We start from the raw sequence: 24981 nt of genomic DNA on the forward strand, positions 1-24981 counted from the left end.
TACTCAGGCCACCACATGTACAATCCTGGAATATTCCTACTCACCAAAGCCAGGGAAGGCACCACAGAAGATTGTACACTGGCACTTCTCTTTGTTCCCACCCAGATCCCATTCACTAGAACTACTCATGCTGACTAAGGAAGCTGGAAAAATGTAGGGGAGAAAATAGGATGTTGGGTGACTTCCATTGCCTCTGCCCCCCAATTCATGTAAATTCTAAGTTACTCTTCTCCATATGTAGCTAGCAATGTGACTAACATCTGAGGGGAAGATACATATATTGATATATATGGATGAACTTCAATTAAATTTTTTTTCTTTTGCAGTACTGGGGTTTGAACTGAGGGCCTCATGCTTGCTAGACATGCTCTCTACCACTTGAGCCACTCTGCCAGCTCTGAATTAAAATTCTTTGAGATACTTTTTAGCAATTTATTTTTCTTAAGCAAAAGAACTTATTTCTAAAAAAAAAAAATTGTATTTGCTCTTAATTTTCCATAATAAAGTATTTTAAGGTTGAAATCTTCTTTCTAGACTAGAATGCACTGGTATAAAAAGCCAGTAATCTTCTATCATAGCAAATAGACATCAAAGTTTATAATGCTTATTCTTGAACATATATTGTTACTTTGCTGAGATCCTATATTAGAAATACTAGCACATATTTACAGAATAGGGATAATGAAAATTTTTATCTTCAGTTTCACCAAACCTGCTATCTTTGTATATGTAATTTCATAAAGTCATCAGATTATACATATTCTAACCCCATCCATGATTACATAACAAAATATGCTTTCCTGGATATAGACATTATAAAAGTAATCTTTGTTTTTGAGGCCAACTTCTTTGTGTGCATTAATCACTGGTGTTTAATATGTCAGTACAGGTAATGCAGTATTTATGTTGTGAATATATGCTTTCCTCCTTCATTGGTTCATGATAAGATTCATCAAGGCTATCAGGCAAAGCATGTTGAATGTGAAGCCTTGAGTGTTTGTGACGTTGCCATCCTTTTAATGGGCATCACATACATTTCCTTCTTGTTGGGGTTAGGTGTATGGTCTTTACAAAGTCACTTTTTAGCAGTGTCAACAGCAAATAGTCTTATGAACCAGTACCACCAGAACAGTAGTGTCCTACTCTACAGGCAGACAAATTTTATGAACAAGTATTTGTGATTTCAGATGGGAAAATTAGATGGACAGACTGATAATGACTATTTTGGTTCTTTCAACCTGAATATCTGTGGGACTGGGGTGTGGCTCAGTCGTAGAACACTGAGTCCCTGGATTCGATCCCCAGCCCCGCATGAAAAAGAACTGAACATCTGCTAGTCTGGAAGATCAAATAACAAATGCCAGGACTGGCAGAGTGGCCCATTGTTTTATGATATGTATAAAGCCTGTGACTTTAAAATGAGCCAGGCATGATGGTGCGTATCATCTTTAATTCCAGCTACTCCAGATGTGGAAACACGAGGGAGGATCATGGTTTGAGGTCAGCCTGGTAGGGGGAGGAGAGCCAGGACATGGTGGTACATACCTGTGGTCCCAGCTATTCAGGAGGCAAGGGTAAGGAGGAGCCCAGTCCAGGCCAGACCAAGCAAAAGCATGAGACCCTATTCAAAAAATAACTAAAGCAAAAAAGGATGGAGGCATGGCTCAAGTGGTAGAGCACCTGCCTACCTTGCTCAGTGCCCTGGGTTCAAGCCTCTGTACTACCAAAAATTAAAAATAGTTTTTAAAAATTAAATTAAATTAAATTTTAAACATACTGGTAATATAGTATGTAAATGAATATAAATGCTGACTTAACTCTTTCTTTTGCCATAATAGTTCTTTTGATTTGGTCTTTTGAGACAGGGTCTCACTGTATAGGCATGTAGTTCAGGCTGCCCTTGAACTTCTGATCCTCTTGTCTGAGCCTCCAAGTGTTGAGATACAGGGATGGGCCATGTTCCTGGGCATAACAGCTGTTACTTGAGTTTTAAGATGTCTTTCCAAATCTTTTACTGTATTGAACCAAAAATTTCTAACTAATAATGATTTCTAAGAAATGAAGTATTACTAATTCTGTAATAACTGCTTATGTTCATATTCTTCTTTGGAGGTGCTGGATTTTGAACCCAGGCCTCATGCTTGCTAGGTAGGCACTCTACCACTTGAGGCATGCCCCTAGCCCTTTTTGCTTTTATTATTTTTTGAGTGGGGTCTTAAGTTTTTGTCTGGGCCAGCCTGGACTACAATTTATACCTCCTGCGCAGTGCCATCAGGCCCGGCTTTTTTGGTTGAGATAGGGTGTCTCACTGATTTTTTTTGCCCAGACTGACCTCAAACCACAATACTATCAGTATGATTTAGAATGCCTTAAAACTGACTTCTCAGTTTTGCTTATTTATGATGAATCTGTGCACTGATACTATAGTGAAAACAATGAACAATTAATTTGAATTGTTTTATAAATTGTAGGATAACTCAATTATGAAGTGCAAATCTCCGTGTGTGTGTGTGTGTGTGTGTGTGTGTATACATATATATCGATCTTTTTTTTTTTTTTTTTAAGGACTTAAAGCCCAGTAATATAGTAGTAAAATCAGACTGCACTTTGAAGATTCTTGATTTTGGACTGGCTAGGACTGCAGGAACGAGTTTTATGATGACTCCTTATGTAGTGACTCGTTACTACAGAGCACCTGAGGTCATCCTAGGCATGGGCTACAAGGAAAACGGTCAGCACACCCTTTTTGTTTGAAATACCCTTCTGACTTATTTCTTTTGTTCATTAGATTTCTTACATAATTAAAGTTGAAATGCATTGAGTTAAATATGTATCACTGTTTGAAATGTTTATCAAGAGTTTGAAAGTAAGCTTTATCATAAATGTTTGGGAAAACATAGGGACCTTGTTTATTTAAATGTTACTACTTACTATCAACGCTACCATTGGATAAAGAATTGTCATGGCCTCTGAAACAACAGAATATATGGCCTTTGCATACCTGCCACTATATACAAGGAAAGTATAAAGTATACTTAGTTTAATCTTAGTAGTAATCCTAGTGTGCTTTAGTGATATTTGCCCATATTTCCAACACCATGAAATTAGTGTTAATAGCAGTAGCACTTACTGTAACCTTGAAGACTACAGTGAGGCCATGCCTCTGGGAGGAAGCGGTCTTAAGGAAATGGCATATAGTATATTGAATTAAACTGTTAAGTTTTTAAGTGTGGTGGCTTCATCCCAGATATCCCCTAGACATTTTTCTAGGAAAAAAACTGAAAGAACAATTCAGGAAAGAGACCATTAAGCTAAAATTAGAATTTTAGCTTAATTTCCTTTTCTGAGCTCATCACACACACACAAAAAAACTTTAAAAATTTACTGTCAGTCTTTTATTCTTAAATAATTATGTTTCTTTCTGTTTTCTTACTGTCTACATAAACTTTGATGGTTTTGTTTGAAAATTGATACTTCAAGTGACCAGAAAGAAAATTGCTTTGCTGTGAAACTATCGATTATTTCAGATACTTATAATGTATCAGTGTCCTATAAATATGACCTTGGCATAACTTCCTATCAGAAATTAGCACCACAAGAAACTATCATAAAGAACTGATATACTCTCCTCTCTTCGATAAGAGGGACGTCGATCTCCTTGCCTCCCTGCCCCTTCTGCCAGGAAACAGAATAAAATGTAATGCTTACTCGAGTAACTACGTTAGCCAGCAAGGGTACTTCCTCCTTTTAGTGACTTCTCACACACACCTGTTTTAACAACTTTGTTTTATTTGTCTTTTGCTGAAAACTACTTCAGATAATCAAATGTATTTTAAACTGCCTATGAGTAAGTAATTCGATCCTTTACTGCAAGTTTTATATATAAATTGGACTTAATGATCTTAGAAAGTTTTCACTGACCCAGTTAATATTTTCTCTCAAACTTGAGCCTTCAAGGTCTTTTTCTTTAACAATATGCTTTTCTAAAGGTTCTCAATGTAATTTGTGTCCTGATTACTTAAAGTTATTTAAAGTTAAGTAACCATTTTCTATTAAAGTCTATAGAGGAAGGTTTAGTAGATTTTTGCCAAAGGTGAAAACCTTGGGAAAAAATTGTTCTCTGATGAACTGATTTTTGAACATTAACTTTTCCTCTAAATCTGTATCCTTAAAAGTTAAATCATACTGTAAATATTAAAAAGGTTATATGCATTTTAATATGAAATTTTAGAGAAAGTTTAATTCTAAAAGTTATACCCAGTTTAGCTCCTAAGACTCTTCAGTGAACTACAGACTCTCTAAGTACATTCTTATAAAAAGTACAGGCTTAAAATTTCCTAAATTCTCAAACATGTCCTGCCCTTTTCCTCTTCAGCTCTTAGAGAATTTAGGACTACATACTTCCAGACCCAAATCTAAGTTTCTAAGTTATTTTCTTTTGAATAGCTCATTCTCCCCCACCCCCAAATTAAACTGCAAGCACCTACTCTCTTTTTGTCTGATACTCTAACTCAAATGTTTAAAATGTCAGGGTGTGTGGTTAGTTTTAGTAAACAGTAATCCCCAAATTGCCTGTTTCTATGTCTAGCATATTCTTTTCAACATTGATTAGGGGCTCCAGACTTACTCCAGAAAGTCTGCTAAGAGATTCTTTGTAAATAATAAATCTGTAGGAATTTTCATACTGTGTAGCCAAAACTAACTTCTTAAAACCAAAGTACTTTGGTTTTGTAGTTTAAAAAATTAAGTAGGAAACAAATACACCTCTGGAGTTTTCTCAGTAGATTAATTGTTGGTTCTCTAATCAGTTGTTCCTGTGGGGGAAGTGTTGTAAATGTTGAATGTTGTTACCAAAAAATTGACTTTTAATTCAGAACAAATATAGGTCTGTTTAGTTAAATAAATTTAAGAAATCCAGCTTGAAAATTTCTGAAGAGTTTTGAATTAACATTTTATTATAATTATTCATAGAGACATTCTTTCTGCGAATTATTTTATTGTGCTAAATTATCTCTGCTCATGCTTTTTTCTTTTATTTAACTTAAAGAGAGAGTATAATGCACAGTTAAACTTCATAAGCACTTATGTTGAAAACAGAGTATAATGCACAGTTAAACCTCAAAATATTAGTATAGTTTATTTTTATAGTTTTAGTACCTTATATACATATTTAGCCTTATTTATACAGTTTTGATTCTATTTCATATTTTATAAATAAATTCTCAGTTATAAAATGGATAGGTTTTTAAAATTTATGCAAACTGTGCATAGCTCTCACTTTAAAATTAGGTATATAGTTAAATGCCACACTTTACATTTTCTTTTTTGAACCAAAGCTTTTTAAAAAGTAATTTTATTTTAAATTATTCCATTAGCTAAAATTAAAATCACATTTTTCTTTTTGTGATGTTTTGCAGTTTTTATATAATGCAGTCATATTATGCTTCTTTGATTTTAATGACCTTTTGCTTTGCTTTTCCTTCTTTTGTGCTGCAAACATATAGTGGATTTATGGTCTGTGGGGTGCATTATGGGAGAAATGGTTTGCCACAAAATCCTCTTTCCAGGAAGGGACTGTATCCTTGTGCTGTTGCAGCAGATTAATTAGTTAGGTGATGGAGCTTCCTTTTGTTCTCTAATGAAAATGAATGTGCTACATTCATATATACAGGTAAAGTTTGTGGCTGTTATAGTTCAAAAAATTGTAAAACTATAAAGCTGAATTATTTGTAGGCTGCATCTGGAAGCAGGACATACAGTCTCTGCTGGTAGTCAGAGCACATTCACTGTCACTCATTTTTATTTTGTACTGCTTTTTATAATTTTAAAGTGTACATGGTGTGTGTGATTTTTTTTTAATGTTTATATATTTTCTTTTATTTTAACCAAAATCTTTATGTTAATGTCATTGCATTTTGTTTTCAGTTGACATTTGGTCAGTTGGGTGCATCATGGGAGAAATGATCAAAGGTGGTGTTTTGTTCCCAGGTACAGATCGTATCCTTATCTTTGGCCTAAAATGTAGTTTCTAAAGGTCAAAATGTATGATAGCACTTTAGCCTGGTCAGGTGTAATGTATTGTCTCTCCCTAATACAAAGTATTGTTAAATTACTCTTTCAAAATACCACCTGCTATTTGACAAAGACTTTTGTTTCCTTCATTTGTTGTTTCATATGTTAATTCTGAAAAAGTGCTCAGTATAGTTATCCAGTTACTGACTGGCTTTGAATTGGTTTAGTTAACCTAAATAAGAAATCATGGCTTGCATTAAAATTTTCTAATAATTGTGCACTTGAGTAAATCTAGAAATATTTAGAACTTAATATGAATTTTGGAATTGTCTGTTGCTTCTGGCCATCCTTTTCTTTTTTTCCTCCACCTCCTTTTTGTTAATGTTCTGTGTGTTTTGTGTCTTGATTGTTGTCTCATTATTCAACATAACATACTGATTCTTCATGTGAGAATTTCAGCAGTAATAGTTTTATATGGTGATTACATTTGGATTCATGCTTTTTGTTTATCTGATTACTTTTAATATTTATGTTAACAGTGATTTGTTATCAAGGAGTAACACAGAATTATTTTAGGAGGAGGAGTGGGAATACTCAGTAAATTACAGTAAGATATCCAGACCGTAGTCTTTAAGTGGAAAGACTAGAAAGAACAAGACTAGGAAATACTAACCTTACAACTTACCAAATTTCTGAAATTTTTTTTATGTATTTCAGACCTTTTAAAAAAAGATTATAAGCTAAACAAAGAATGGCAAAAGAACTTGCTACTTTTATCAAAGTTATTTTAAATGGTATTAGTTATTTTTTGTTAGGTAGAAGACTCAAAAAAAACAAGACTGATTATATAAATATTTTCATATTCCCTAGGAAATACACTCATATTTTTTGATAAGCTGGGGAAAAGGTAAATTTTGTGTAGTTTCCATTTAGAGCCTCTGGATAGTAATGATCATTTCTCTTTGAGTTACTTATAACTTATATTTAGAATTTATGAATTTCAGCTTCTATTTTCATTGTAAAATTAGTGTTCACATACATGTACATACACATGCACACAGACATACAATAAATAAGATTAACAAAACTTATTTATTGATCATTTCTGCCCATCTGCAATCATTGCCTTTTGCAAAGTAGCTGTAAGATACAGAATTTATAACTGCCACATTCTTTCTTAGGATTTACAATTTTTCTACTTGTATGTTGATATTGCTATGAATAATGTGTTGAACATTAGATATGAAGTATTTTTCTTAGCGCTTGATATTAGATATTGATCAGTGGAATAAAGTTATTGAACAGCTTGGAACACCATGTCCTGAATTCATGAAGAAACTTCAACCAACAGTAAGGACTTATGTTGAAAATAGACCTAAATATGCTGGGTACAGCTTTGAGAAACTCTTCCCTGATGTACTTTTTCCAGCTGATTCAGAGCACAACAAACTTAAAGGTAAGTTTTACAAATATATATACATTAAATCCCCTTTTGGAAATTCGGGGGAGTATGCTTTTTTCCTTAGTCTTACAGGATATAACCCAAGATTATTTCTGGGTAGTGGAACAAAATGAAGGTTTTGTTATTTTAACCTTTCATTTTTATATTTTTAAAATCCTATGTACAAGTTGGCTTTGTAGTAAAAACTTTTTTAAAACATGATTTTTACATGAAAGATAATCTCAACTTTCTGAAAGTGTTGATCATTTTAGAACCTTACACACATGTGTATATTAATATCATTATTTTTGCAGCCAGTCAGGCAAGGGATTTGTTATCCAAAATGCTGGTAATAGATGCATCCAAAAGGATCTCTGTAGATGAAGCTCTCCAGCACCCGTATATCAATGTCTGGTATGATCCTTCTGAAGCAGAAGCTGTAAGTTCTTTTCTGAATGTTTGAAGAACATACTATATTCTTACAGTTAGAATTAATTAAGTTTGGAGCACACCTTTTAATTTTAAATAAAAATAAAGATACAGTGCTTTTCTGGTTTTGCATAAAGAATACCTTAAGCTAATGAACATATATCCAAGCCCTTCCTCACAAAGCCAAGTCACCTCCTAGTGTTTCTTACCTTGCCCTGATACCTGATCAGAGGAGCTATGTTGAATGCTGTAGGGAAGTATCATTACTTAGTTGGAAGCCAGTTTTCTTCAAAGCACAGTGGAATTACATGATACAAGTAAAATGTGACAGGTTCAAAAGCTAGAAGTAAAGAAAAAGATACATGTCTTATTTTCCACAGAACTAATCTCTCTACATAATAATGTTGATGGTTGATCAGTTTCAGTCTCATGATATATTTTTGCAGTCTTCTGTCCAGTCGATTTCAAATAATTATAAAGAGTTTTATGTACTTTTAGTAAAGTGACTCAGTTATTATCGCCTTTTACTTTTCAGCCACCACCAAAGATCCCTGACAAGCAGTTAGACGAAAGAGAGCACACAATAGAAGAGTGGAAAGGTAATGTCCATCAGACTCTTTGGAAACTGACTTGTGATGATTTATTCTCCATGTTAGGGAGATTAATGATGTTCTCTGTTTCCATCATGATATTTCTGATATTTGGTAATGTGATTATTTTCACAAAAGTGGAAGGTAAGATTTAACACTTGACTCCCTTTTTACTTCACCTAAAATAGAGACAGAAGGTCTGTTATCAAGAGCTGAGTATGTCAATATTAGGAAGGCAAAAGGGACTGGGAGGTATAAACTAGAATAGGTAACCCATCTATAAATACATTTTGGGAAAAATAAATTTGATTCTTAGGAATAACCAGACATTCTTTTTCTTTACATTGACTTTGGGATACTAATGTTAGAAGAGCCCTGCAGAATGTAGATTTGGGTTCAACCTGGTGGGTCTGTCATTCTAGATGATAGTACATATTAAAATATTCACCTGATATTTTTATACCCCATTAATTTATAATAGACCTGTATAGTATTGGTATTTTATAGAATTGTAAGAGGGAAATATTAAATTACATTGCATTTTTTTTGAAACAAGATCTCACGTTTCACTATGTATCCCAGGCTAGCCTTGAACTTGCAACTCTCTTGCCTCAGACTCCTGAGTGTTGGGATATCAGGCATGCATCATCACACTTCACATTGTACTGTACTGTTGATTGTAAGATGTAACCAATTTCAGAGATACTAAACTGGAACAGTACATCTTAATATTAGTGGAATATACTTGTTTTGTTCTGGTTTTTTTTTGTTTGTTTTTTTTTTGTGTGGTACTCGGGCTTGAAGTCAGGGCTTACACTTGCTAGGCAGATGCTGACCACTTGAACCACTGTCAGCCCTAGGAATACAGCATTTTTGTTTGCAGTTATATGGTATATTTAGGGATTTTGATTACTTTAAAAATGTTTACCTTTGTTCTAGATAATTTTTTCCTATCCCCAAGGGCACATCAATAATTAATCACACACAGAAAAACTGCCTTTTTAAACATTGGCTTAAGAATTTTGCTATCATAGAGAAAGAAAAATCACTTTCAAAGCCATTAACTATATATTGCTTTGACTGGTTAGCACTCCTGATTAGCTTTGGTTTTTCTGGAATAATTATCATTTTTGCTTCTTTGAAAGCATCATCTTTCCTTTATCAAGCCTATTTTTTTCCTTAAACTCAAGGTTACCATAGGAAACAAACTTAGGTATCTTTAGCTCCAGCATATCCACTTGCTTTTACCTTATTGTGAAACATAAATATTGCCACATACTCTGTAATTGAGGGATCTTTTTTTTTCTTTTTGAGACAGGGTCTCGTTGGATTGCCTGGATCTTGCAGTCCTCCTGCTTCAGCCTCCTAAGTAGCTAGGGTTACAGGTGCCCACCACCACAGCCAACTAAGGATTCTTTTTATCTTACACATTTTTTTAATTTTTTGAAACAGATATCACTGTGTAGCTCAGGCTGGTCTGGAACTTGCTATGTTGTCTAGGCTGCCCTATAACTCATGATCCTCTTGCATCATCTTCCCACATGCTTGTATTACAGGCATGCACCACCATGCCTGGCCTTCAGTTAGAGATTTCTTGCAAGAAGTTTGAACTTTAGGAATTACACAGACTTTCTGAAATTCTATGCAACATTTTTGGTTTGTACATTTTTCTCAGAAGAGTGTTCATTGCTTTTATGCAATTCTTAAAAGATTCCATGACCCAAAGATGAAGAATAACAGTGACGTAGCATTCACTGAAGACAGAGTCTCATGTGCTCAGGCTGGCCTTGAACTGATGGAGATGGAGTCTCATGAACTATTTGCTCTGGTTGGCCTTGAACCAAGATTCTCCCAATCTCAGCCTCCCAACTAGGATTGTAGGTGGGAGGTGCTGGTGTCTGGCTTGGTAATGATAGCATGTCATCCTGGACTATACATAAAGTGTAGCTACTTGCTTCTTTTCCTTTAATAAAAATTTGTATATATTTCATTCTGATTAAAGAAGCTTCCACACATTCTTTGATTCAAATATTTGTAACATTGTAATGTTGTAGGGCTGATAGGGAGTAAGTAGGTCAAGTTATGTAGCACCTGCCTAGCAAGTGTAAGGCCCTAAGCTCAAGCCCCAGTGCTGCCAAAAACAAAAATATGTATACTTATATATATATATTTGAGTATCTTAAATAAACCAGGCACCACTATGTGGTGCTGGTGAAATAAGAAAATAAAGCTTCTAACCCCAGCTGCCATTTTTACTTTCAGTATAATTGATGATTGAAGGTGAAGGAATTGTTATAACCCATGAATACAAGCTGACATTTATTGACCCTCTGTCATTTATAAGGACACTATTTGAAGCACTTAACATGCATAACATATTTTCAGTAAGGTTGGCTTTCAGACTTTGAAAAGTTTATTTTATTCTTCTCTTTTTCAGAATTGATATACAAGGAAGTGATGGATTTGGAGGAGAGAACCAAGAATGGAGTTATACGGGGGCAGCCCTCTCCTTTAGGTTGGTTCCAATATAAGCTTGGTTAAGATATCAGTTTAGTTCTTGTGTTGTAATCTTTAGTGGCCTTCACTTCTGTATTTGCACCATTATTTTTCCAATTTGGGTGATTAAATTTGAAAGCACTGATAACACTGATGTCCCATTGCAATGATATATCAGTAACTAACTTTGTAAAATGTTTATCTTCTTCTGTACTGACATTCTATTGAAAAAATTTAAAACTTGTTTTCATTGGCATTGTAATATCTTTATCCTTAAAGAAGAAAATTTCTCAAAATTCAATATATTTACCTTTCCATGAATTTTTTTGACAGTCTTTCTTTTGAATAATAAAATCTTCACAGCAAAATTTGGTAGCTGTGATAGCAAGCACTGTCATTCTCTTTTTATTATTTTTGATTCACCAAACTAGGGCAATAGCATTGAAACTACTACCAGAATGAATTCATTCTCTAAGAAAAAACTGGCTTGTGGGAGTTAAAACATTTTCCTTTATTATTAAGTGGATCTTAATTTTGGTACATGTGTAAAGTATAAAGAATTGAAGGGAAATGCTAAATGACAGGTAACATATACATATAAAGTACATACCACATGACACACTAGTGATTTATGTACCACCAGGTGGGCATTATTAAGCACATTCTACAGACAAGAAAACCAAAGTTCAGAAAAAAAATAGTGTAAGATTATAAACCAATTATACAGAATTAATACAGTGACCTCAGAGTATGTGGGTTTTTTAGTAACCCATGTCATCTCTGTCTGGTAGCAGAGACTTCTCTGGCTCCAGAGGAGAGGACAGTTTTATGGACAAGGCCAAATTTGGGCTGAGCTTCAAAGGCTGAGTAGTGTTTCAAAAGATAGCTCTTGGCTAGGCAGGTTGGGGACAGTGACATATACCTAAAATTGTAGTTTGGGCTGTATAGTGAGACTCTACCCCAAAAACAAACAAAAAAAGGTCTTGATTTTGAGTAAAACTATGCTATTTTGGTCCATCTAAAACTTCTGTGTTCTAAGAAAAAAATGAGTATCATACCTAGCACCTTACTTATTGGTAAGTTTTGTTTTGTGGTCCTGGGGCTTGAACTCAGGGCCTCACACTTATTAGGCAGCCACTCTACCACTTGAGTCACTCTACCAGCCCTTATTGGTAAGATTTTTAGCTATAGTTTCAGATGCTCATTTGTTCTACTAGAGACATAATTGTTTGAATAACTTTGGTAACCTCATTGACAAAGCTATATAATAAGTGCTTTAATAGTATAGTTAATTAGTTAGGTTTCTATTGCTACATAATAGTAATGTAAGTGAATTATTTGTGATGAAGGCCTGGGTGGGGTTTAGAAAGTCAATTATTTGGGATAACTTAATAACTTGGCATACCATCCTAGTGAGTGGCACAACCTAAGGTCATGTGTTTGAGTAAGTGTAATGATTTCATGGGATAGAGAGATTCTGTTTCTTTCTTAATTAGGAAGTGAATAATTTGAATCATAGGTATCATTTCCTTACGATTACAAAATAAGTCAGTGGAAAAGATGGGATTTGAGGTTTCTAGACTTTTTCTGGATTCTCAGTTACAGTTTGCAAAGAAGAGTATTAGTAATTTAAACTGTTATACAAATATTCAGTTCTTGAGTATGCACAAAACCAGAAAGAATAGTATTTAGGAAAGTAAAGTGTCAAATAATCAAAAGCCATTTTCACTTCACTTTAAAAAATGAGTTATCAGGGCTGACGGCCTGACTCAAATGGTAGAGCACCTGCCTTGCAAGTGTGAGGCCCTAAGTTCAAATTCCAGTACTGTCCCCCACAAAAAAAGAAAGAATGATACTATCTTCCCCAGTAGATTATCTGCCTATCTTTGGTTTGGTTTAGCTGATATTAAAATTGCCTGCATTGACTGTGTAAAGGCTCATTTGAGAAGAGAATGATCCCAGGTACCTTGATACTAAAGATGTTCCACAATATTGTCATTCAGATATTTGGGAATTTATTGTGTTGCTTTACTGTTCAGAGAAAGCAAGCAGTTTTCTTTTTCTTAGGTATTTGATTTTCTAAATCTAACTATTTTATAAAAGTTAGCTAATTATAATGCATTTAAATATTAATGTTTATCAAGTTAAGAAATTTGATAAAAATGAGAAGGATCTTAAACTAGAGACCTATGTAGGAGTATGCATAGTGGAATTCTTTCCTGTGGTTTACATATTTCAGTACAAATTTTAGAAATTAACCATAGTGCGCTGTATATGATTTAGAATATTTACTACACTGTAGTTCAAAGACGCACACTCCATGATAAAGTGATTGAACTACAAAGAATATACAGTCTCAGGTTTGCTCTGGCTAAGAACAACATGGTCCTTTCTTAAGTCCAGGAGGTTAGACCCTTCTCTTTCTTCTGTTGGAATTCATACACTCAGCCTGCTTTCCTTTCTCATCTCAGTTGTCAGCACCTACTCTGTTCCTTGTGGTTCTATTCCTTCCTGTCTCCTAGCTCTCTCCCCACTGCCCTAAAGATTTGTCTATCCCTACTACCTTGCCTATTCCCTTATTGCATTTGAAGACAGGCTCTCAGAGGACCTTTCACAATTTTTTTTGCTCCTAATTAGAATGAGGGATGATCTCAAACCTTAAAATTCTAGAATCAGGAGAGTGAATTTCCTTCTGCCTGTTTAGTTTCTGCATCATTGGGTGCCTAAACCTCACCTTTGGAAATTCTGCTCAGTGTTTGGTTTGATACCATTATTTTTCTTCTGTTAATGTGTTCTTCATAACTTTTTTATAACTTACATTATTCTAATTTGGAATGGCCCTTACTTAGTGATCATATGGTTCAAAAGTTCTAACCTAATATGTGTTAACTTTAACACATTCCAGCCAACCCCCTTAAGAGAATTTTTCTGTCTCAGTGAGTTATTTCTATTTTTAAAATCCAGAAAGTACTTGTTAGGTACTACTTTTGACAAAGAAAACAGTTTGCCTCTGTATCTGTTTAGTAGGTGCATATTTATAATCAAGTATTTATTAGAATTGAAATAAGACCTGAATTTAACTAACTAGGCCATGCAAATTACCGTGGCAAGTGTACTTGTGTCAACTTGGGCAGTTGAGCTAAGGTCCCTCTCAATAAAATGATTTTATTCTTCATGGCGGCTTTTGCTTTATAACAAGATATAACAGAAGTCTTATTTGAACTTCTCCTTTGTAATGGGAAGTTACCGTAAGTAATTTTCTAAATCTCACCCTTGGAAATTCTGCTTAGGGCACTAATTTTTAAACTTTTTTAGTCAGATGATTCCTTATGATCTACTCTCTAATAAAATGCAGTGTAGACAATTTTGCATGTATTAGCAACATTATTCACACATGTACTATGAAGTCCTTTCATGGGTCATGCTATAGGACCATTTCTAAGTGTGACTTGGACTTTTGAAGTTTCTTGTCATAAACTCAAAACCTGTTAGTGGAAAGAACAAGGACTATGGGTTTCTAGACATTTTCAAGGTTCTTGCCTTATAGTTGTCATAGAAGGATGTTTATAGGTCAGTGTTATGTTCAGTATCATTTGTGATTGCTGGGGAGCCCTGAAAACCCAAAAGAAAAATTACATCAACCACGGGGTGGGAGTCAGTACAGTGCAAATAGCTGGATTTACAACTCTGTCTGCAACTGATTTGCTGATTTGTTTCTCATAGCACAGGTGCAGCAGTGATCAATGGCTCTCAGCATCCATCATCATCGTCGTCTGTCAATGATGTGTCTTCAATGTCAACAGATCCGACCTTGGCCTCGGATACAGACAGCAGTCTGGAAGCATCAGCTGGACCTCTGGGCTGTTGTAGATGACTACTTGGGCCTTGGGGGGTGGTGGGAGGGATGGGGAGTTGGTTAGTCATTGATAGAACTACTTTGAAAACAATTCAGTGGTCTTATTTTTGAGTGATTTTTAAAAAATGTAGAATTCATTTTGTAGTAGTTTATTTTTTTTTAATTTCAAGTGATGTAATTTAAAACCTAAGTTGTGTTTTAAAACAGCAACAAAACTGTATTGTATTTTTTTTTGCTGTAATTAACTGTATAATGTAAACCTAATTATTTTATCATGGTTTAAATTTTTTGCATATTTGCTTTATCTTATGCTGCTGATTTTTTTTTTACTGAATTTGTAAGATTTTGTTTATCAAAGCAACTATTATGTGGTGACTTGCCTATATCATGAATTATTTAAGATTTTTATAGTTTTTTTATTAGAATTTATTTCAGATGTTTGTTCATGATGCTATCCTTCAGGGTTATGTGCTTATCAGTGAAATAACCCCAAAGGAGTGAGGGAAAATAACCTGTAGCCAGTTATATTCAGGAATAACTACTGTAAACGATGAACGTGTCAAGAGACCTCCAATAATTGCTACTTGCCAATCCTGGTTTAGTTAGAAAAATTGGTAGGCAGTCCTACCTGAATTTTGACAAAAGTCTAGCATCTAAATGGCAGAATAACTCAGAACATGTCTTTAAAAAAGCCAGGCGTGTACCACCACCTTAATCTTCCCATCCCACGAAACAAAAAGTCAAGGAATATATAGTGCATTCTGCACATTTGTGGCATGCCCAAAGCTTAAGATTGCATAAAATCAAGAGGATACTTCATGAATAATACATTTCAACACAAATAAACAAATGGTTCACTTCTCCTAGGTATGAGCCTGTTTTTGTACACACTAAGTTAATCTCCTCAGGCTGTAGATCCAAGCAATGGTTTAGAGTCTGGTCTTTCCCTTTAGTGCAGCCTCTGGCCCTTCAATCTTTCTGATTTCCTACTACTTGGAGGATCAGTCAGTTGAACACCAGTTCTCATGGTGTTTCTGTTGCTTCTACCTGTAGCATAATCATATTTATACTAGCCGTCAGGAGGTTCCAAAGCCTACTTAAATTTGTGTAGGTGGCGTATCAAATGAGCAATATACCGTTCATCTGAAAATAGTAGCACACAGCCATATGTAGGATATCATTTTCTAAGGACTGTTTCTTCACATTGAGCAGAGCAGGCATAAATGGTGGTTATTTGGTCAGAGTTTTTCATTTTTTATACATGATTTCCAATAGAACATGCAATGTGGATGTTGAGTAGTGTAAGAATGGTGCTGCTCCTGACAAGTGTGTGTTAACTGTTTACATTTTATATCTGCAGAATTATTTCTCTATAACTGAATTTTTCCTAAGTAAAGTGTCATTGAAGTCTCATTATTTCTAAAATAATGTCTGTAATGGCCCCAGGCACCTTTTGTTATGTCTGAAACAAGAGGGATTTCATGTAATGAACTGGGAAATGCATACTTACATGAGCAGCAGGGTTCTAGGCAGAAGCCCGTTGGAACTCATGACCAACAAGGAGCAAGAACAGATGAAGCTCAGCAAATGTATGAAAGTTTGCTTGGCATTTTATTCCTATATATAGTGCAAAATTCCTTCTGAATAAGATATTTTAGGTTGTTAATGTGCAATATTTAAGATTAAAATGCATTAGCCTTTTTATATACTTTGAAATAGCAAGTTTGGTTTTTGATGGTTTAAAGTTAGGATTCAAGCCTCCCAGCCTTTGAACACATACAACATGGTGCATTAATTTTATCAGGCAAATTTGAGTTTTGACACTACTACACCTCTTGAGTTGTAGAAACACAGGACTGGATTCATGGTGTTAGCAGAAATTTGAACATGAGTGTGTTCTTACTTTACATTAGGTTTACAGTTAACTGTGTTTTCTCTAGGATAGTTACGTCACTATTGCACTTTAACAGCTGACATACTTTCACATGTTTTCCATATTTTATGTTTGATTGCTGATAAGCCATTTCTCTTTAGGCAGATTTTGGTTAAGCAAGGAAAACCAATTGTTCAGAGTAAATGCCAGCTCCCACGCCAACCATCATGTTTCAGTTGAATTCAAGGGAAACAAACTCTCCTTACTTCATGTAAGCTGAAATACTTAACAAATTCTATCCTAGAAGCAACGTCTATTTGTCAAATGTTGCGTGCCCTTGGTTTTTAAAATATATTTAAATACAACTTCCCCTTTGCTAAAATTTGTTAAGCTAAGTATGTGTTGATACTTTTTATTATAAAGTCTTAAAGCGTCATAAACATTTGTTTTTAAAAAGAAATTACAAATAACATTTATGTTGAGTTTTTGTGTTTAGCCAACATTCTTATAATTTTGGTTTTCAACTTTATATTCTTACTGTCAGAAAATTATTTTAACTGCGAATTTACCACTCAGTTTTGTAGGTTAGGAATTTACTGATTCTTTCTACATGTCTTCCAGGTTACAATTCTCTTATCCTCTAATGTACACTGACCATTTGTAAAATGATCATGTTGTTGAGATTGCTTATATGTAATTTACATGAATAGAGCATCTCAGCTCTTTCTTACTATTTGCTGAACTGTGTTCACTGTGCCATGCACCTTCTGCTGCTGCTTTCTCCTGGCATACACTCTCCCGAGTCAGCAAAAGTACAGTGTGCCCACAGCAGACTTCCTAACCATTCAGAGAAGTTTGGTTGTGTGTGAAGCGGTGGCTCTCTGTGAGCCATTTTGTCCCTCTATTCTGGGCTGATCTTGCTGTGTGGTCCAAATAGTTGAAGATGAAGAGGACACCATTGTCTGATAGTATGCTCAGCAGCAGGCAAATGAAGCTGTTTACTGGGTTACAAATCTGACTTGGTTTATACTATTGACCATTGTCTGCTGTACATGTGAAGACTTTATTTAGTGTTGCCTAGGCACTAGCCTGCACAACATTTTGAGGCAAAAACATAGTATATTTTCAAAGATACTGTGGTTTGTGAGTGTTGTTCATTAGTCACACATTAGTTGTAGAGTGGATGCATGACGCCCCATGACCCCAGTAAACTTCTCTTTCCAGTGAGTAGAAAACCAAGCACCATCTGTCATTAGCAGTCCTTGTCAATGTTGCCTCTCCATGGCCTGTTGCATTTTCCTGTGCATTGTGTTTCTACTGAGCTCTCTTAGGTTTTTCCTGAATCACAGGAAGTTAATTTGTCCTTGATAAATAGCAAGAAAGTTGAAGAGGTTAAAGGGCATTGAAGCAGAAATGTATAGTTTGGGGTAAGATTGGAAAACTTGTAAGGAAAACAAAGTCCTAATTAATTTCAAAATAACTGCTCTTAGTTGAAGTGCTCTTAAGGAGAGTCTATAGTAAGAGTTACACTTTCTGGCCATTTCTGGTTTAGATTCTCTTTGTTACAGAAACTTCTAAGAAATATTACTGTGGATTAGTTTTGCACAATGTTCTATTCTCGAGATGGCTTAAAATTAAACTAGGTTTTTATTGAACTACCTCACACTAATTTTCTACGCTTTCCCAAGTAATCTGTTGCCCTTACTATTAGATCTTTACTGAGTGTGAATTATAAATGTGTGTTGAATACTAATAGCCACTGTTGACAGAGTTCCAGTAAGTATGTAAAATATACCTTGCATCAGTAAGAGACACTCACATGTAAAATCTTTCACTGTATATCTTGGAAAATTGTGTTAGATGTACTTGTTGACGTCATTACTATCTGTTTTTGTAAGTAGAAACCTGCTCGTGATATCAGTCCATTCTTTACATTTTACAAAAGGAGTAAATCTTAGTAAATTTTACGAAGAAATAAATTACTTTTGTAGGCCCAATATTTGGTATATTTTTGAGAAGCTGTTAATCTTTTAGCTGAATGATGAAGTTAAGCTGGAGTAGCTGTCTACCTGGACTGTGACATCTATTTTCTCAGTACAGTTTATTCTGTTTAACAGGTCTGTGAACCTGGAGACCTAAATACGATAATTAACATTTGCTCTTCTCCCTATCCATGTCATTCCTTCTTCGTCCTTACCCTTCCGTGTGTTCTGCTCCTTCTCCTCTCCTCTCCTCTCTGTAGACAAAACAGAATGGGGCACTTTGTAGGGAATGCTGAGATCATTATTGTGGTTTTTAATCATTCATGCCCTAGTCATTAAACATGCACCACTGGAATGTAAACAATGTTATCTAGTATGTCAATTGGTTATAATATTTTAAATAAAAAAGAAAAAAGTGGTATGAAAGTTACGAAATTAAGTTTTTTCATTGAAAACTAAATTTGTAGTAAAAGGGGTTTTTTTTGGTGATTTAGGATTTCCTGTGGATTGGGGAAAAGGGATATTACCAGGGCAGGTGTCTTAGATTTGGATTTTATTCATGTTGTGGAGTCTAAATTATCACCCTTATTTTTGGCTTGATCTAGACTTGCTCGTTTGAAATCATTGGAGAAACTTTAGGAAAGGTGCTTTGGTTCAGTGCCCTTCACAGAAATCATGGCCACTTGGCAGAGTAAGTATTTAAACTGAGGTTTGTTTCAGAACAAGCAGGGGATTTTAGCTTGTAGCATGTTTCATTTCTTCCATGCAGATTTCCTCGCTGCCACTGTTGGGCAACTATGTGGATATGCAGAATCCCTGGCTTTAGGCCACCCCAACCTGTGACCTGTGTGGTGACATTACTCCATCCAGCCCAGTCCCTGCTCCACACAGCCCTTGCCTCCAGGCTATCCTGCCCCCTCCTGTTCCTGGGCTTCTTCCCTTGAGGAGAGGAGAGGACGATTGCTCTCTTTCCTGGCCACTGCTGCTGCATCAGTGATTAGAGTGGCCTCCCATGACAAGCTTGAGTATCAAGCAGATACCAGAATGCTGAGTTTAGATTTGTTAAAGATTTTTAAATTTGTACTTGTTAAATTAGGTACTTCTATTTTGAAAGTATTGTTCCTAAAATGCTCCCCTAATTTTATGTAAATGAAGATTGATTTGTACTGATTTTGTGGTTTTAATTATTATTTTTTTAGTTATTGCAGGGTACATATATCAGCATCTTTTTGGACTTTATTTGAAACTAAGAGATGATACTTTGCACGTGTTTTGTAAATGTTAGGTTTTTAACATGTATTTCATCAGTCAGTGAAAGCATATATGATGAAGGACTTGTAAGCTGAGAGTGAGGAGACAAAACTGGATGACATACTACTCCGCCTGACTAAATAACATTATGTAGAGGAACAAGGGCTGTGCTGAAGACACAGGCGGGAGGGATTGATGAGGAAATGAGGGTTTTCCAAAGGAGGTGCATTTTGAGCCTTTATTGGAAGACTGGGAGAGAAAGAGTATTTCAGATGGAGAGGAGATCAAGAGGGTTTAAAATTAAGGGCAAGTGCAAGGAGTGAGAGATTACCTGGTGTAGGCATGGCCTATGAGGAGATAATGGGAGGGAAGGCTGAAAAGTTGAGATTCAGAATTGAAATGAGTTAAGGGTCAGAAGTAAAAATGTCAAGAATTGCTTTTGTCCTCTTGGCAACCCATTATAGAATAAGGAAGAAGAGTGGGGGAGCAGACCCTTGTCTTATACCTAGGTAGGTCACTGACAGTGGGAGCAACTCCAGTTAGACTGGAAGCCAGAGATGCCCTGCTGAGAGAGAGAACAGTGGGGCTGGAAAAGGGGCTCACTTAGATGCCTTGCTATTACATAGGCGACATTGCCAAGATTGGCATTTGGAGCTGGGAGAGGTTTTGAGCCCTAATGATTGGGCAGTGCACAAGGTATGCGCAGGGAAAATACACCCAATGTGCCGTGCAATTTGTACATCCCAGTTTGCAAGGCCTGAGACAGAACCGAAGCCAGGCATGATGTTGGCACACCACTGCTGGGTGAGGAAAGGGAGGGAAGGGACCGTTGGTTTGCTGCCCTGGCCAGCTGGACCTCTCCAGTCTCATCCTCCCTCGTGAGGGTGTGACTTCTGCCTGTGAGGCTTTACACCTCCTTACTTAGTATCATTTGGGGACAGAGGAAAGAGGGAAGCTGCTTCTTGGGTGTCACACATAATCCTGGCAGTGTTACCTGAGTAGGTGGGGCCTATTCTGATTGCTAAGGATGAGTGTGTCATGGATTGGGAGGGTAAAAGCATTTCTAAAAACTGGACAGGAAAGGTAAAGTCATGGTGGTGTCCAGGGAGAACTGAAGCATCATCAGAACAAACTAAAAGGGAGACAAAGGCACATGTACCCTCGTGAGATGAGCCTTAGAGAAGGGATCTCCTAGTTCTTGTGGTCCCAAGTGGGCCCAAAGAGGGGGAGAGGTCATCTCAAACTAAGTCTCAACTGCCTTCCCTGAGCCTCTTCTTCCATCTGTCAGGGGAGGGTGGGCTACTCTCTGGGTTTCTGTGCTGATTGGCTTTGTGAGCTTTTATGAAAATGAGCAGAATAAGGCCAATGTAACTGGTGATTTTAGCCTTGGAAAGGAACAGGAATGGTGTGATGGAGAAAGTGGAAGGGAAAGGGGTGCAGTTTGTATGGTCTTGTCTGGAAACTGTACACTCCCACCTGCATCATCATCTCCATCTTGGTAGTCCCAAACTTCATGTGGTTGGTAAGAGTAATTCCTCATGCCAGAGAAGTCCCTCCATATCAGCACTGAATTTTTACTGAGAATTGGGAGTGGCACGTTTGGTTTTGGTTCTGTGTCATGTCATTCCCACCAGGCCCTGTCTGGTCTACCTGAGCCACCTCCACTGCACTTCCCGTGCATGCTTTTGTGTACTCCCACCATTGCCCATTTTAAAGCCTCACTACTTACGGCCCAGATGGAGTCATTCCTCCTGTGATAAACCTCTGTGGTCATTTTTCCTTTTGCATACCAATTGCATACAAGCTGACTTTATTCACTTCTATGCACAGATGACAGGATGGTGACATGTAGCCTCTCAGTTATTTGGTGGCAGCCTGTGTGCTTATCTTCTACTAATGCTGCGCCCTGCAATGTCTTGGGTGTGGCACGGAGAGCCTGTCTACAGCATAAGCCAAGCCTGGGATGTGTCTTCACTGTTTCTGGCCTCAGGAAATGCAGTGGTCGTGGCCCTCAACAGTGGGTACAAGGGTGTTGCCTACAACACTAAGAGATGATCGCAGTAATGGGACCAGGGGCTATGATTCCACACACCCACAGTAGAATCCTAGCCTCACGCTAGTCACGAGTGACCTAAACCCTCCACAGCCATTTGTTCGTTGTAAAACAACTTGACTGACTGCTGTGAGGACTTCTGTGTCTGCAGGAGCTAGGAATCACTTGAAAATTGGTGACTGTTGTCATGACTTGCCATACAAATACCTTCTGGCCACAGAGGTATTTAAAATGTAATAGCTGTCCCTGTCTGGTCGGAGTGGTAGCCATGTTTTCAGTAAATCTTCCCAGAAGAGTTTGATATGAACCAAATGCTGTTTTCTCCCCTCAGTCTGATGTTCTGGAAAGAAGGATATTCTATGCCTGGAATCCATGCCACCCCCAAAGTGCAACAGAGCCAAAGAACTTATGTGTTTCCCAGCCCCATGTGGCCTGGACCCTGTCCCTTATTTCATTTTAAAACTGATACCAAAAGCCACCTGAGAGAAGAGAAGGGGAAGTCATTAGGGAAAACACATCTCTACCAGGTAGTCCTGAACAGTGGCCCTAACTGGGGCTGGTTCCCAGACCAGGCCACTCTCAAGTCGCCTGGGGGATGGGCAAGGTGCTTATGATTTACAACTTCAGGGGCTGACAGGGCTGGGCCACAATCTCAGACCTGGCTCCAAAATGGAACTCCTAGGTTGTCTCAAGATGTGATGCCCAGCCATTGCCACAGAGATTGACCTGTCCTAGACCAGTGGTGCTCAGCCATCATCTAGTTAAATGGTGGAGCCAGGAATGGGGCTGGCTGGCTCCAGTCCTCACTATAGCTGCTATCTCCACAACCTTAGAGGTTTTATGTGATGAAGTGTTTCACAAGATGCAAGCATGTCCCTCCTTTTTGGGGGCATGCATTTTTCTAAACTTACCTGTAGGAGTCCCTCTGTCTTCCTGTCTTCTCTAAGGCCAGCCCCTCTCTCTTGCCTTTTGCTGACTTCCTCTCCCTAGATATGGTCTCTCTTCTTCCTCATCCATTCTCATCCCTTCTACTAGGTCATTCTCAGCAGCATGAGGACATACTCTGATAATTCCCACCTTTATAAAGCACCCACGGCCCCTTCCATTCTGTCCCCTGCCTCTCTGCTCCATTTGCACCAAGACTTTGGAAAGATGGGCCTGTGTGCCTCTTCCCTTCATCTCTCACCCTGCCTTTTATTCCTTTTCAGCTTCTAGTGTCTCTCATTCTTGGTCTGACCAAGAATATCTTTCTGACGAGTATCCCACGACCACTTGTGCTCACTTTCCTCCCAGTGGCCAAAGGAGCATTGTCAAAGTGTGAGTCAATTCATGTCATTTGATTTAAAGCTCTCAAATGTTTCCCTACCTCCCTTAGCATGAAAGCAACCTCTCACCATGGACAGCAGGTCCTTGCGGTAGCTGACCTCTGCCCAGCTCTACCTGCGATTGTCTGCACCCTACCTTTTTCTATCGGTATTTGTGCCTGAGATAGAAAGAGAAAAGGCTTATTGGCTCATAGTTTTGGGGTTTACAGCCCATGATTGATTGGCCCTGGTGCTTTGGGCCTGTGGCAAAGCACCACATCCTGGTGGTGGGTGTGGTGGAACAAAACTACTCAGTCCATGGACAGGAAGCAAAAGGAAGAGGAAGGGACCAGGGTCTCACAATCCCCTTCAATGGTACACCCCCCCCCCCCCCCCCCGCCGTGTCCTAAGAACCTCCCACAAAGCCCCACCTCTTAAAGGCTTCTCCACCTCTCAATAACACCATCCTAGGGAGGGTCCAAGCCTTTTAACACATGGCCTTCAGGAGACATTCCAGATCCAAAGTCTTTTATTATCCCAAGCTCTTTTTGCTCAGGGGCACCAGCACTCCCACGTCTCCCTGGACTGATCTTGCATTCCTGGGCATCCTTCAGGTCTCAGTTCACATGTTGTCTCAGAGAAGGCTTCCTGGAACCATTTCTCAGAGCATGCACTACAGTCTGAGTGCATCTTGGCTGTGTTTTGCTTACTTCCTTATGATCTTGCTCCACTATAAGGTAAATTCTATAGAAGCCGTGACTATGGGCATGGTGACTCACGCCTGTAACCATAGCTACCTGGGAGGCAGAGATCAGGAGAGCTTGGTTTGAGGCCAACCCTGGCAAAAAGTTTGCAAGATCCCATCTCAAGCAATAAAAAACCGGGTGTAGAGGTTTGTACCCATCATCCCAACTATGTAGGAAGCATAAATATGAAACCATGGTCCCGGCCAGCCCAGGCATAAATGCAACCCTATTTGAAAAATACCTAGAGCAAAATAAAAGGCTGGGTGCATGGCTTTACATGGTTGGGCGCCCCCTGAATTCAAACCCCAGTACCTTGCAAAACAAGTATGACTCAATCTTTTTCTCTCCAACCCCGCATGGATGGACAGCCTTGTGAGTATATGGACTTAGGTGAGGGAATACTGACTGAGCTTAGTGTGTCCCACTCTCCATGACCAGACCCTCACTGCCCTCTGTAGCCCTTGGTCCCTCTCTCCCACCACACACATTCTATTTCCTACTTCTTTCTTTTGGTGAACCCCATTTTTATTACAATGCTGAGTTGAGGTGTCACATCCATCAGGACACCTTCCCTGACCCCCACCCTCCTTGTGATATACAGGTCTCTGTTGCAGCACTCTTGACTTCCCCATCAGAGCACAATTACTACTCTTTCAAGCCGGCCAGTGGGAAGAATGAAAGCTCTGAGGTTAGCTGCCTGGCTTTGAACTCCTCCACTGCTTTGTGCATGGTGTGAGCCAGGTCCTTAACTTCTCAATGCTTCCCTGTCCTCAGCAGTGAAGTGCTGAGAACATCACCAACACCCTAAGAAGTAAATGGAGACACAGATGAAAAGTACAACTGCTGGCGTGGCAAGCCTGTGAGAACTCTTCCTTCAGAGAGTTGTTTCCCCCGTCTCTCTTTAAGGTCAAACACAAATTTAAAACTTTTGAAGCAATCTGTGATCAG

At 37.6% G+C, this 24981-nt stretch overlaps 1 protein-coding gene across 5 annotated transcripts in view; it reads left to right on the forward strand.

Moving 5' to 3' along the window:
• Window positions 1-19105, forward strand: part of Mapk8 (mitogen-activated protein kinase 8) — a 91240-nt gene extending 72135 nt beyond the window's left edge. For 3 of the 5 annotated variants that reach the window (XM_020164216.2, XM_074079370.1, XM_020164219.2), the window contains 7 exons: window positions 2566-2731; window positions 5926-5997; window positions 7286-7468; window positions 7768-7892; window positions 8418-8481; window positions 10910-10987; window positions 14697-19105. In XM_020164216.2, coding sequence (XP_020019805.2) covers window positions 2566-2731; window positions 5926-5997; window positions 7286-7468; window positions 7768-7892; window positions 8418-8481; window positions 10910-10987; window positions 14697-14842 — 834 coding nt within the window. In that variant the 3' untranslated portion in view covers window positions 14843-19105. Of the gene's footprint in view, window positions 1-2565; window positions 2732-5504; window positions 5577-5925; window positions 5998-7285; window positions 7469-7767; window positions 7893-8417; window positions 8482-10909; window positions 10988-14691 lie in introns of all 5 variants that reach the window. The other 2 variants (XM_020164215.2, XM_020164217.2) reach the window with 2 other exon arrangements.
• The last annotated feature ends 5876 nt before the right edge of the window (window positions 19106-24981 follow it).

The sequence above is a fragment of the Castor canadensis genome, chromosome 7 (assembly GCF_047511655.1).
Source record: "Castor canadensis chromosome 7, mCasCan1.hap1v2, whole genome shotgun sequence".
In the NCBI taxonomy this organism is placed as follows: Eukaryota; Metazoa; Chordata; class Mammalia; order Rodentia; family Castoridae; genus Castor; species Castor canadensis.